Source organism: Aulonocara stuartgranti (genome assembly GCF_965226115.1).
Source record: "Aulonocara stuartgranti genome assembly, chromosome: 16".
NCBI lineage: Eukaryota > Metazoa > Chordata > Actinopteri > Cichliformes > Cichlidae > Aulonocara > Aulonocara stuartgranti.
The window spans coordinates 27,203,192-27,215,709 of record NC_138952.1 but is presented as its reverse complement, the minus strand read 5'-3'; the positions used below and the strand labels follow the sequence as shown (position 1 = coordinate 27,215,709).

The 12,518-nt window shown below is 42.8% G+C and overlaps 1 protein-coding gene across 1 annotated transcript in view; it reads left to right on the top strand.

Moving 5' to 3' along the window:
* Positions 1-11,272, top strand: part of kdm6a (lysine (K)-specific demethylase 6A) — a 49,758-nt gene extending 38,486 nt beyond the window's left edge. Inside the window, exons 13-30 of the mRNA XM_082509329.1 lie at positions 704-844; positions 2,529-2,621; positions 2,703-2,756; positions 3,901-4,005; positions 4,638-5,024; positions 5,423-6,306; positions 7,922-8,051; positions 8,213-8,318; positions 8,823-9,028; positions 9,233-9,285; positions 9,375-9,446; positions 9,556-9,704; positions 9,790-9,904; positions 9,994-10,181; positions 10,271-10,412; positions 10,499-10,625; positions 10,735-10,905; positions 10,987-11,272. Coding sequence (XP_082365455.1) covers positions 704-844; positions 2,529-2,621; positions 2,703-2,756; positions 3,901-4,005; positions 4,638-5,024; positions 5,423-6,306; positions 7,922-8,051; positions 8,213-8,318; positions 8,823-9,028; positions 9,233-9,285; positions 9,375-9,446; positions 9,556-9,704; positions 9,790-9,904; positions 9,994-10,181; positions 10,271-10,412; positions 10,499-10,625; positions 10,735-10,905; positions 10,987-11,013 — 3,150 coding nt within the window. The 3' untranslated portion in view covers positions 11,014-11,272. The remainder of the gene's footprint in view (positions 1-703; positions 845-2,528; positions 2,622-2,702; positions 2,757-3,900; positions 4,006-4,637; positions 5,025-5,422; positions 6,307-7,921; positions 8,052-8,212; positions 8,319-8,822; positions 9,029-9,232; positions 9,286-9,374; positions 9,447-9,555; positions 9,705-9,789; positions 9,905-9,993; positions 10,182-10,270; positions 10,413-10,498; positions 10,626-10,734; positions 10,906-10,986) is intronic.
* The last annotated feature ends 1,246 nt before the right edge of the window (positions 11,273-12,518 follow it).

Here is a 12,518-nt window from a genome sequence, read left to right as displayed (position 1 = left end):
TGTAATTTTTCCTTTAAGGTCATCTTTTTGTGGAGGTCAGAATGTTTTCAGCATGGCTGCATTTGTAATATTGCTCTCTGGAAGTCCCGTCTTGCACTTGCACGCCTGCGATCTTCAAGCAAAGACGGCAAACATCAACCAATCAAGTTTTAAACTGATCCAACTGTGGTTTTGAGTGCTGGGCCAGCTTCAGTTTTCACTTGAAAATTCACAACATGTCAAAAGCTCAGGAGAGGTAAAACCAGAGTGGGCGTGTGAGTTTTTTAGTATTGAGTAAGTTCCCCTGAGTTTGGCCACCAGAGTCAGACTCTTGGTGTGGAGTTCTACTATAACACCAGAGAAATGTATCTGGCTGTGTGCAGATACAAAGCAAAATACTTTTTTTTTTTTTTTGGCTACAGAAAATAGTCTTGTGTCACAATCTACCCTACTAGCAAGTGCAAGTGGTCAAAATGGGACTTCCGCTTACCTACAAATAGCTACAAGCTTTTCAGACATCCACAAAAAGGTGACTTTGAAGCAGAGATCAGCCAAATAAAACCAGCCAAAGTGTTTTTATCTTCTTCTGTTTTTTTAAACGGGCTCCTTTGAAGATTTTTTGATCACAGCACGTACACGAGCAGTAACTTTTCTAGTATCTTTTTTTTTTTTTGTCCAACCCAAGTTCAGCACTAAAGTTTGTGTCTTACACAATTTCTCCTAGGCTCAGTTGTGTAACCTACAACCAGGTAGTCTGCAGAATAAGAGTAAAATGCTTCCTAGTATTGAGGAGGCATGGAGCCTACCCATTCCTGCTGAGCTCACGTCCAGGCAGGGGACCCTGAACACTGCACAGACACAGCAGGTGAGATCCAGCTTATAAAGGAAACTCCAGTCTCTTATAAACTAGTTAAACTGTAAATTGAAGAGGATTGTTTAAGCCTTGCCCTCATACTTTTAGAGGATTTAACTACATCATAGTCATTTTCCAAAATTCTGGCTAGCATCAGTGTTCAATATGGATCCAAAGATAAAAAGCATGAAAGAACTGGAGTGAGGCCCATTTTGCAATAATCTTAATTGCTAAAGTGCAGTTTCCCTTCATAGCCCCTCTCTCATCAAAAGGCACGTGTTAGAATTACTAAGGATTTCTACAAAGAACTCATCATGCCACACTGCTTTTATCTTTTTTACAAAAATGCACAAATCTTATGCAGACATTGCAACAGAAAATGCTGAAAATGCATGTCTAATGAGCATAGCATATCGAGTAGTACGAATGCATGGATTTGACCTGTGTTTGTCATGAATGGCATACGCGAGTTTTGATTGCCACAACTGACTTAGAAAAAAAGACTGAGGCTCAACTCCACCACTGTCACATCAGTTTTAACCCTTCTTGTTTTTTCTGTTTGTCTGTTAGTAAAATCCTTAAGTCCTCATTTTGGCTTCAAATCACCATATTTGCATCATGCTTCATCTGTGCCACAATAATAATGAGGTCATTTTCAGTGATTCTAAGTATTGATCAGAGTGAACCAAGTGATATCCTGTCTGCATTAGTGACTTTACATGAACAGAATATGAGATGTTCAAACTACTTTCCTGTAAAGCAACTAGGGATGCTCTCAATACGATTTTAGTAACAGACTGTGAATAATCAAGGATTCACATGAATTAAAGACAGTGGCTGCAATCTGATTTTAGTCAAATGACCAAAATTGTTTTACTCAGTGTGACCTGAAATGAGTGACTAAGCCCATAAGCTCGTGGGAAAAGCATTTAAACCCATCAGGATCGAGGGCCATTTATCCATAGACTAGTCATTTCACAACCACAGGTATCACCCCTCGTCGCCATTACAAAGAATGCAGATTTGAGCCACTTCAAGCTTGCTTTACTTTTTGGATTCTGAAAGAGAGGGAGAGAGAGCTGTGTCAGTGCCAGGTGAACAAGAGGCCGATGCAAAGCACTCGACTGCTGGCTATAGACTGTTTGCCAGGCATTGTTTGGAAGGAAAAGGCTAAAGAGATCTGAAAGTCACAGAACTCTAGTGGCAGTCGCTGTGTTGGCAACATTGGGGTTAAGTGAAACATGATCATCACTGCTGAGAGAGAGTGGGAAGTTAGGCACAGAAACTAAGGCTTTTTATTTCCTCATATCTGAATCCTGAACCCAACAAAAACTGTTTCATTATCAAATATCCAGTTACAGCCCTAAATGCAACAAATAGCACATTGTTTCACATAATAATCACAGTATGAATACTCTGATTACCACCTTAATCCATCTCAGTTATTTAGATTAAGGTAAACCATATTTGATATCAGAGTATTGCCATACAAGCATTGTTTAAATGCTCAATGTTTTTGCATGTAAATGTGTAGTATGGACCCTGTCCTTTGATCTCAGTGTGGGGAAAGTTTGGATACTTTGGCTCATTTTTTTAAATTTTAGCTTACTTTTTTTGGGGGGGGGGGGGGGGGGGCAGCTTTACTGTTGTTGATAGTCCAGTGTGTAGTCACAAACTGTCTTTGATGCATTTTTAGGCCTGTAAAGGGGAGGGAGGCCAGTCTGCCAGCAATCATGCAGATCCGCAGGCCAGTCCTGCTAAGAAGAAACGCACTGCCAGCCCAGCCAAGGTACAGCCAGGGATGCTACTGTGTGTGATGGTGGAGAGTTAAAAATATGGTGCATGGTACATATTTGTGTCTCTTTTACAGGGTGCTGCAGACTCGTGGGGAAACACCACCAATCAACAGCAAATCAAGCTTCAGGTAGGAACATGCATTTCTTAATTTGGTAATTATTACTATTTTTCACAGAGGCTTCACATTTTAGTGGTTTACATTTGCATAATATGCAAAAGATCCAAGGTTGGAGCCCAATAGGGGATGCAAGACAGACAAAACAAAACAAAAAAAATTGCCAAATCAAACTTTATTACTGTTACACATGATTCTGATTTAGAAGAAAATGTAAAGTCTGATCTGACATCTGACTTTTATTAGCTAAAATGAGACATACTCAAAGAGGTCGCTTTGGGGGTTTATATGCATTTCACAGAACCACTTATATCAGCTCGTGATATTGTATGTTTAACATTTTTATCCTGTCTTGTCATTTTTCTTTATATCCTCCATGCTTCCCATCTGTATCACATTCATAAAGTTGATCATGGATTGTACTTGGACATCAGTTTCATTTATAAATTCCAATTACTCATTTATTTATTTATTTACATGGAACTCAAGTGTAAACCTAGAAACTCTTTAAAGATTGTAACACTTTTATATGAAAATAACTGAAGCAGTCATTTAAAATTTTAACATATATGTTTTTTATTTTACTTTTTAGGTTAGTTGTCATTAAGGATAACAATCTCAGAATCCCCATATAGTATGGGTAAAAATGACAAAAATACCATTAGGTTGTGTTTCTCTGCAGCTACTTTAATTGCCAAAACTCAATGACAAATTTATATTGGCATAATGTAATCAGCTGGACTTTTGAGTCCATTGTCTTGAACTACAGCTGCAGATGTAGTGTTAATTCTGCTCAGCGTCATTGCTGAGGGCGTTGCTACCTGTTGTCCGAGGTGGTGGGATTGAAGATTGTACAATGAGACAAGGTCGAATGGTGTCAGAGACTGCCACCACAAAAACACAGAAAGGGATAGGGCTAGCTTGTCATCATGACTGAAGTTTAGAAATAAGAAAAGGAAAATTGATGACAAAATAGATGAAAATAATACACAAAAAATGCTAAAGTTAATAAACCAAATATATTTGGGTGTTAATTAAAACATGTGTGTCTTGCTCAAGTAATAGATATGTGTGGGGAATGCTACCTGTGCATTTGGTAGTAAGCTTTAATAAGTGATCTTCTAATTTTAATGCAACACTGTTGTGAAATGTACAGCACCTGGAACACTTGCGGACCAACCGAGCAAACCTCAACCCCCACCAGTTGCAGATGCTGGAGCAGCTGGAGAAGCAGTTCTCGCTCATGCAGCATCATCAGCAGGTACACACATGCTACCTTGGTTATTAGTGACGTGAGTTTCTACTGGCTAATGTGTAGGAGGTTTATATTTTACATACAGTTATGATGGACATGAATGTCAAGGCATTTCAGTGATTTCTCAACCTCTTAGTTTGGTCTTCATGAATAAGTTTTGGCATAATTCTGGTTGGAGTGGCCACACACTTGTACCACGTACTTATAACACTGGTTTATCTAATTACATTTAAAATTTGACTACAAGAGAAGTGATTGGCTTGTGTAAATCTACCATCTTCTTTGTGAGGTCTGCTTTGAGTCCCACTGTATGAGTGAGCGCTGTGAAACAAATCCTTTTCATGATACTACCTGCTGTAGCCCTTCATGGTCACCAAAGGGAAGTGCACAGGCCTTGGCAGTTGAGACACTTTTAGATTTTGATGAGCATCATTTTGATGAGCACACTCATTTGAGAAAGAAGGTGTCTTTTTTTTCTTATATGTGAATGATGTGAAAGAAAATGAGTAGCTTACAGCAGCAATTGACAGCTCAACATAACCTAAGCCTTCGTGTTCACATTAAGTGTGTGTGTAAACTCCTGATCAGAACAGTTTGTGTTAAGTGTGACTCTTTTCTCATTCTCTGCCCTGTATCAGATTCGGCAGCAGGCAGCAGCAGGTGGCCAACCGAGGCCCAGCCTTCCCAACGGCGAATTGGCTGGGCCCTCTCCCCACCACGCAGGCTTCTCTCGCACCTCCCCTCTCAATCACACAGCCACCCGGCCCCCGTGTGTCACTCAGCCCACAGCCAATGGATCCTGTTCCACAAGTCCTTCAGCGGGGCTGCCTGGACACCCGGACAAAAATCACAACCTGGGACTGGGAGGTGGCGGCGCAAGCAACGGAAACGTGCCTTACCCGCAGCAGAACTCTCTACCTCACAACTGCAAAGCCGCCAGTCAACCCAGCACCAGCAGCACTACCAGTAGTCCCAGTCAAGCAGACGAGACATGGAGGAGCCAACAACGCAACACTACCACTCAGGTACACTGTTGACTGCTTTGAAATGGCTTTGTTTTGCACAACAGCAATTCACATTCACTGGCCACTTTAATGAGTACATACTAGCACCAGGTTTGACCTCCTTGTGCTGTTAGAACTGCCTTAGTTCTTAATGGCATAGATTTAGCAAGATGCAAGAAATATTCATCAGACATTCTGGTCCATGTTGGTTGTAACATCAACAGGTCACCTTTACCACACCTACACACCTAAATACTTTGAGTTGCTGCCATGTGAATGACTGATTAGATTGGTGAACTTGTAGACCGTTTGCACATGTCACTTTCTGCATTATTTTGTTTCTGCATGTTTTTCATGTGAATTATTTTGGCTCATTGAATGCACCATTTATTAATCAGTATGTCTCACTCTCTCTCTAGGGGCTTCAAAAAGGTCCAGGTTCACATTCGGCAGGTCCTAATGGAGAACCCCCTTTTTCTTCTTCCTCCTCCCCTCAGACCTCGTTCACATCATCTGGCATTCTGAATCAGGTTGGACATTCCTCTGGGCCCTGCACTGCCTCTTCCTCTGCCTCGTCTTTATCCCCCACTTCCCCTCAGACAACCCCCAACCACTTGTCCTCACCTCCCCACTCCGCTACTACCTCAGGGGTCCACACCAAAGACACCACGCCTTCAGGGGGCAACACCGGCAGCAGTGCTGCAGCTGCCGCTTTGCCATCAGGTCAGGAGGCTGCCATCAGGCATTCCGGAGGGACGTCGCATAGTCCCAGCACCACCCCTGCGCAGGGATTGACTAATCACATCCAGCCACGGGTGACTGACGGCTCTGCCAGCGCGTCTCTGCCCAGCTCTCCTGCCCCCAGCGTGCTCAGTTCAGACAATCCTCTCTCAGCCTTGATAAAGGGAAAAGCTAATACTACCAGTAACGACAATAACAATAACTACAGCAACCACGGAGGGTCTTCCTCAGAGAAAATGAACAATGTCCATCCAGGTCTCAATGGCGCCACCAAGCCAGTTTCAGAGCACTCAGTGGCATCCTCGCCACTTTCTGCCACTGCGATGCCCTCTCCATGTTCAGCAGACCCTCACACCATTAACAGCCTCCCCTGCCTTAACAGCCCGTCCAGTACAAACAGTCAGGGGCCCACGCTCAATGGAAAGGGGCTGGAGGACTCCCAGAGCCCAATGAAGGTGGAGCCTTGTGGGGGGCCTCATAGACATTCTGGCCCTGCTGGCCTGGCTCCCTGGTCCTCAGTTTCCATCTACCCCAGCTCCAGTGAAATGCTCAAAGCATGCAGGTACGAAGTCAGTAAAGCTAAGACCACATATAGAATTCACTGAGTTAATATAGTGCATGCCCAAATTAATATTCATTTTACTCCGCTTTGGATTTAAGTGTAATTCTGAGTTTTTCAAACTTTTCAGCCTGCCATAAATTAGTCACAGAAGTTTATATAAGTACAAATTATTGTGTAAATCTAAAACTGAAACACCGCGAGAGCTAAAGACACCTGCAATGCCCTCTCCAGCTCACTGCTAACACCTGCCCATTATCTGTTAGGGTTGGGGTAACCGACACAAACCGTGTCGGTTAATGCAGCAGACACATTCATATGTATGAAACCATGTTGTGAAAGTGAGGAATGCCTTGATTCTTTGTTACATTTAAAAATGCCCTGATATTTTGACCCCGTACTATACACCATTTAGCTCCCTCCCAGCATCATTCACACTCTGCACTCATGTCAGACAGAGATCTGAAGTGTACATGTGCTTAAATGTTTGTGTGAACCACATAGATTTGTAACTGTCACAGTGCTAGAAACTTGTTTCTTCTCGCTCTTTCCTTCTTTAGAGAAATGTGGAGGACATTTTTGCCTTTAATCTTCAAGTCATGCAGAGTTAGGCCATCGCTCATGTTGGTCCCTCTCCTTATCGTGTTTTTGGGGGTTTTGTTTTATTTAAGAGCAGAATGACAAGCAGCTAATTTAGAAAAATCATCCATGTTTGCCTTCCAGTTAGATAAGTTGCAGGGTTTCCAACACAAAAGTCATTAGACCCAAAAGCTAATGCTAACTGGTGGCACAGAGAGAGGGATGCGCTGTCAGACTTGTAATAAAGAGATGTACATGCAGTGATGTGAAGTGTCAATGAACCTCTAGTGAAATTACCGTAAACCAAAAGTTGTTTTTCTTTTTTTCTTACTGATTTATTGATTTGTGTCTGTCACAAAGCAGGGCAGTTAGAAATAGTGGTTCCAGATACAGAAGCAACATCAAAGCACGAATGAAAGGTGTATGAGCAGTTGATGGTAACACTATATTAGTATATGTTAGGGGTCTCAAACTTGTGGCCCAGGGCCCACTTGCAGCCCACATCACCCCTACTTGCGGGGGATTTGGCCCAAGAAGTTACTTTTTTTTTTTTGTTAGGGAGGATTTATTTGTTGTTGAGTGCAATGTTAAAGTAAGTTCTTTAAAAAGCAAAAAATCATTTAACATGAAGGCAATATGAGCAGAGAGCACAAACTTGTTGAGGGATTGGCTGTATTAGTTCAGTGAGCTGCATTCTCAATCATCCAGGAAAGTAAATCTCCAAAAAGTTGATTCTGTTCATCTGGACGAAACGTTTCGTCACTCATCCAAGTGACTTCTTCAGTTTTCTTCTTGAGTAGAAGTTACTTGGATGAGTGATGAGTGACGAAACATTTCTCCCACAAAACGCTACGTCCAGATGAACAGAATCAACTTTTTGGAGATTTTCTTTCCTGGATGATTGAGAAGGCATCAAGACATTATAAAGGGAAGGAGAGCGAAGGGCGAGTTCACAAAATGAGGCACACTAAGCACTGATGTTTCAGATTTCTACCTAAGCCGATACACAGCGTGATGATCTCGTGTTCTTTACCTGCAGGAATCTGGGGAAGAACGGCCTGTCGACCAGCAGCATCCTCCTGGACAGGTGTCCCCCACCACGGCCCCCTCGTGCGCCATCTCCTCCACTGCCAAAGGACAAACTCAATCCCCCAACACCCAGTATTTATGTGAGTACAGCTGTGCCATATAAGGAGAAGTATTCATCATGTTGTTGATTCTCAGTATCTTAGCTACAGCTAACAAGCACAAACACTCTAAGCTCCTTTTTAATGCACTGATACTCTCAGTAAGCCTGGAGTCAGTTCACGTTTTCCTGTCTGACATACAGCTAGAAAACAAGAGGGATGCCTTCTTCCCCCCCCTTCATCAGTTCTGCACCAATCCCACCAACCCGGTCACTGTCATCAGAGGACTGGCTGGAGCACTCAAACTAGGTAAGAGGATGGGATGGCACAGTTTTGTAAATTAGGTGTTTTCCGTGTTGAGGGTTGCAAGTGCGGCTGGTGTGGCTGACTCGATGTTTCTTTCCCAGTCTCACATGGCTCTGTGGGTGTGTCTCTGAAATCACAGGAGGGAGCATGTTGTGTGGATAACTTTGTATGACATGTATGACAACAGCACCACCTGCAAGCTGAAAATGTTACTGCACACATTTCCTGTGGAGAAAACTAGTTGGATTTGCACCAAAAAAATAATATAAAAAAATCACTACCATCAGCTCTTTCCCCCCCCCAACTATTATGTAACAGATTGTCCTCAGGTTATTAATAAAGAAAATAAAACAAAAACCAGTTCATGTAACATACGTGTTCCACTCTGTTCCCCTTAAGTCACAAGTTCATATCGATGGTTCGCTAAAATCTATTTTAACACTTGTTTAAAATGATGTAAGATGCATGAAAGCTGTTCTAAACTCTTCCTTGCTTCCTCATCCTCAGACTTGGGCCTGTTCTCCACTAAGACACTGGTGGAGGCTAACCCAGACCATTTAGTGGAGGTGCGGACTCAGCTGGCTCAGCCCACCGATGAGAACTGGGATCCCAGCGGCAACAGGAAGATGTGGCGCTGTGAGAGCAGCCGCTCACACACCACCATCATCAAATACGCCCAGTACCAGGCATCGTCCTTCCAGGAGTCTCTGCGGGTCAGATTTTAATTGAAGTTCTTATTTTGGCTTTCAAGTAAAAAGATAATCAGGATCAAATGCTTGGTTTTGTTTGTTAATTTTCACTACAAAACTCTGACCTTGTATTATGTTACAAATCAGCCACCTCCCATGTTACATTGAAAATATTTTCACCGTGTTGCTGAGTATGTTACCAGCCTATAAAAATCTTTTCTTTAACAGGAAGAAAATGAGAAGAAAAAGGAGGTGGAAGCGGAGGCGGGTTCCTCAGACGGGTGAACTTTCTCTGTCTTTCTGTGTAGATTTGAAAGCTTTGCGAGCTCTTGTTTCTGTTATTAATGACCTTTTACGCTCTTGCTCTTAGTGTGAAGCGAAGGAAGGGTCTGTTCAAACACATCAAGTTTGGCACCAACATCGAACTCTCAGATGACAAGAAGTAAGTGACTCATTCATTTTAGTCGATGAAACGTGTAGAGCGATTTGCAGTTGAAGAAAGATGAAGCACTAGTCCCTTTTCTTCGTTTCATTGACCTCTGCCCTTTCAGGTGGAAGCAGCAGCTGCAGGAGCTGACTAAGTTGCCTGCCTTCGCCAGAGTGGTGTCAGCTGGTAACCTGCTCAGTCACGTAGGTCACACAATCCTGGGCATGAATACTGTGCAGCTCTATATGAAGGTGCCAGGGAGCAGGACACCAGGTATAGATCAACGCAGTGACCACAAGTGTGTGTGCAGTCTTTTGTCTCACTCTGTCTCACTCTGAGTAATCGTGCTTTTTCATAGGTCACCAAGAAAACAACAATTTCTGCTCTGTCAATATTAATATTGGTCCTGGGGACTGCGAGTGGTTTGCTGTGCCTGAGCCATACTGGGGCGTCATCAATGAATTCTGTGAAAAGTACGTGGACAGAAAAGATCGTTTGAAGTCTGTTAGGTGAAGCTCAAAGTGGTTCATTGTATCTGATGATATATTTCTTTATTTTACAGGAACAACATTAACTACCTGATGGGCTCCTGGTGGCCCAACCTGGAGGACTTGTATGAGACCAATGTGCCTGTTTACCGCTTCATCCAGCGTCCCGGGGACTTGGTGTGGCTTAATACAGGCACAGTTCATTGGGTTCAGGCCATCGGCTGGTGCAACAACATCGCGTGGAATGTCGGATCCCTTACAGGTTAGGAAAGGAAAGCTCCTTCTCCATCGGGGCCAGCTGTATGACTGAATCATGCACAGATGAACATAAATATGTGCTTTTTTCTTCAGCCCATCAGTACAAGCTGGCGGTGGAGCGCTACGAGTGGAACAAACTGCAGAGCGTCAAATCCATCGTTCCCATGATCCACCTCTCATGGAACATGGCCAGGAACATTAAAGTCTCAGACCACAAGCTTTATGAGATGATCAAGTAAATGCCTGTAGATTCATCATCTCATTCTTGGTTTTGTGTGCATGTTACCTTGATCTTACCTCAGGTGTGTTTCTGTTTCTTAGGTATTGTTTGTTGCGCACTCTGAAGCAGTGTCAGATGCAGAGGGAGCTGCTGCTGGCTGCCGGGAAGGAACTGGTGTGGCATGGGAGGACCCAGAACGAGCCGGCACACTACTGCAGCATCTGTGAAGTAAGCGCAGCCCTGCTCATTTGTATTTTCTTTCCTGCTGCAGGCATGCCATTCGATCGTCACTTTTCCTACTTTGGTAACGCTTGTGCACCTGCTATTTTGCACCTAGGTGGAAGTGTTTGACCTGCTGTTTGTAACCAGCGAGAGCAACAGCAGGAAAACATACGTGGTGCACTGCCAGGACTGTGCCCGTAGGGGGAGCACTAACCTGGACAACTTTGTGGTGCTGGAGCAGTACAAGATAGAGGACCTCATGCAGATTTATGACCAGTTCACACTTGTAAGTATCGGGCACAAATCCACCAGGGCGGGCCACAGAGAACCATGAAATGCTTCAGTGTGTGCTTCTTTGTCCCCACAGGCGAGTCCCCTGCCTTCCTCCTCTTGATGGTGATATTCTCTCGTTCTGAGGACTTTTAGTACCACAAATCAGAAACTCTCCGGAAACCTTGTTTTTTCTTTTCTCTCTCTCTCTCTCTCTTTTTTTTTTCTTTTTTTTTTTAAGTTTGTTTCTTCTGATATTCAGGAAGTAAGCCGGCAGTCACCCAACTGCACCCTGTAGCTAATCCCATAAGGCAGCTGCCTGAAAGCTGTGTGTCTATGCAACCTGCCCAGAGTGGTGTGCCACCCCAACCCCCCCACCCACCCACCCAAACAAGTGGACTAGAGGGGGTGAACGGTAGCTCCACCTGTCATCACGACCAGACTGTTCTACTGCTGGCTCAGCTGGACTTCACCCCAAAAACCACACAAAATCACAAAAGGAGGAGAAAAGTCAAATTTTGTACATATTAAGTTTAAACTGGCAACATCATCACGCAAAGACTACTGACTCGATAGTTTTCCTGTTCCCCGCCATTTTTGTCTTCTGTTTGTGAGTTCACAAGAGCTTTGTTCCCTCCTTCCCCTCGATGACACAAGTACATTAGCATAGCGGGTCTTTTGTATGTTAGACACCTCCTCGGTCAGGAACATGAGTTAAAAACTGTTTTGTAATGCGAAACGTTGAGTGACAGATTCTTTGAGACATTTCCCTTCGTTTGTTTGTTTTGGATTTTTTGTAATCACTTAAGTTTTTTTGAGTATGCTGCAAGTATGATGAGACTTTGGTTCCTTTGGGTTGAGGGAGAGGAAATGAGTTGTAGGCCATGTCACAAAGAAAAAGGGTTGCACATAGTTGAAAGAGTGAACTTAAATTTGTGATGTTTTCTTTTTGTATTTGGTTGTAAATTACACTATTTATAAATGCCTATTTATTGCCTGAAAAATATTTGTTGATGGAATGCTGTACTTTTTTTTCCCAGAGTACCTGCCATTAAATTTGAAGGAGCCTTGTGATTTTTTTTAAAGCAGGGCCCCTCATAACGTTTTCTATATGAATAAAACTGCTTAGTAAGCATTGTACAGAGACCTTACATTGAAATGGGTTTATTGTTTGAAGGATGTTTTATGCGTCAATAAACAAAACCGGTCTTTATTTACATCTGCAGCTGTGTTGTGTCTGTGCAAACAGTGCTGTCTGCTTGTTGGGTGGAAAGTGAAAATATTCCATACATGCCAGAATTATCAGTATCATCATCCAGCAATATAAAATTAAATGCAGTTAAATGTTTAAAGTTTATGTAACACAAGACGAGTGCAGAGCCTGCAATACAAAGGATGTAGATAAGATACAAAAATGTATTATTTTTAAAAAAATTTAAAGCCCGGTTACTGAAAGGCTTCCATGTGGATGGGTGGAATGCTAATTTATCATTGCATCCAGAAAATGCAACATTCATTCACTTGTTCTAAGATTAAATTTATTTTTCACCTCAAATTTCTACACACAATACTCCGTAACAACAAACTAAAAAAGGTTGGCTTTAAATTCTTTCAAATTTAGCCATCGTC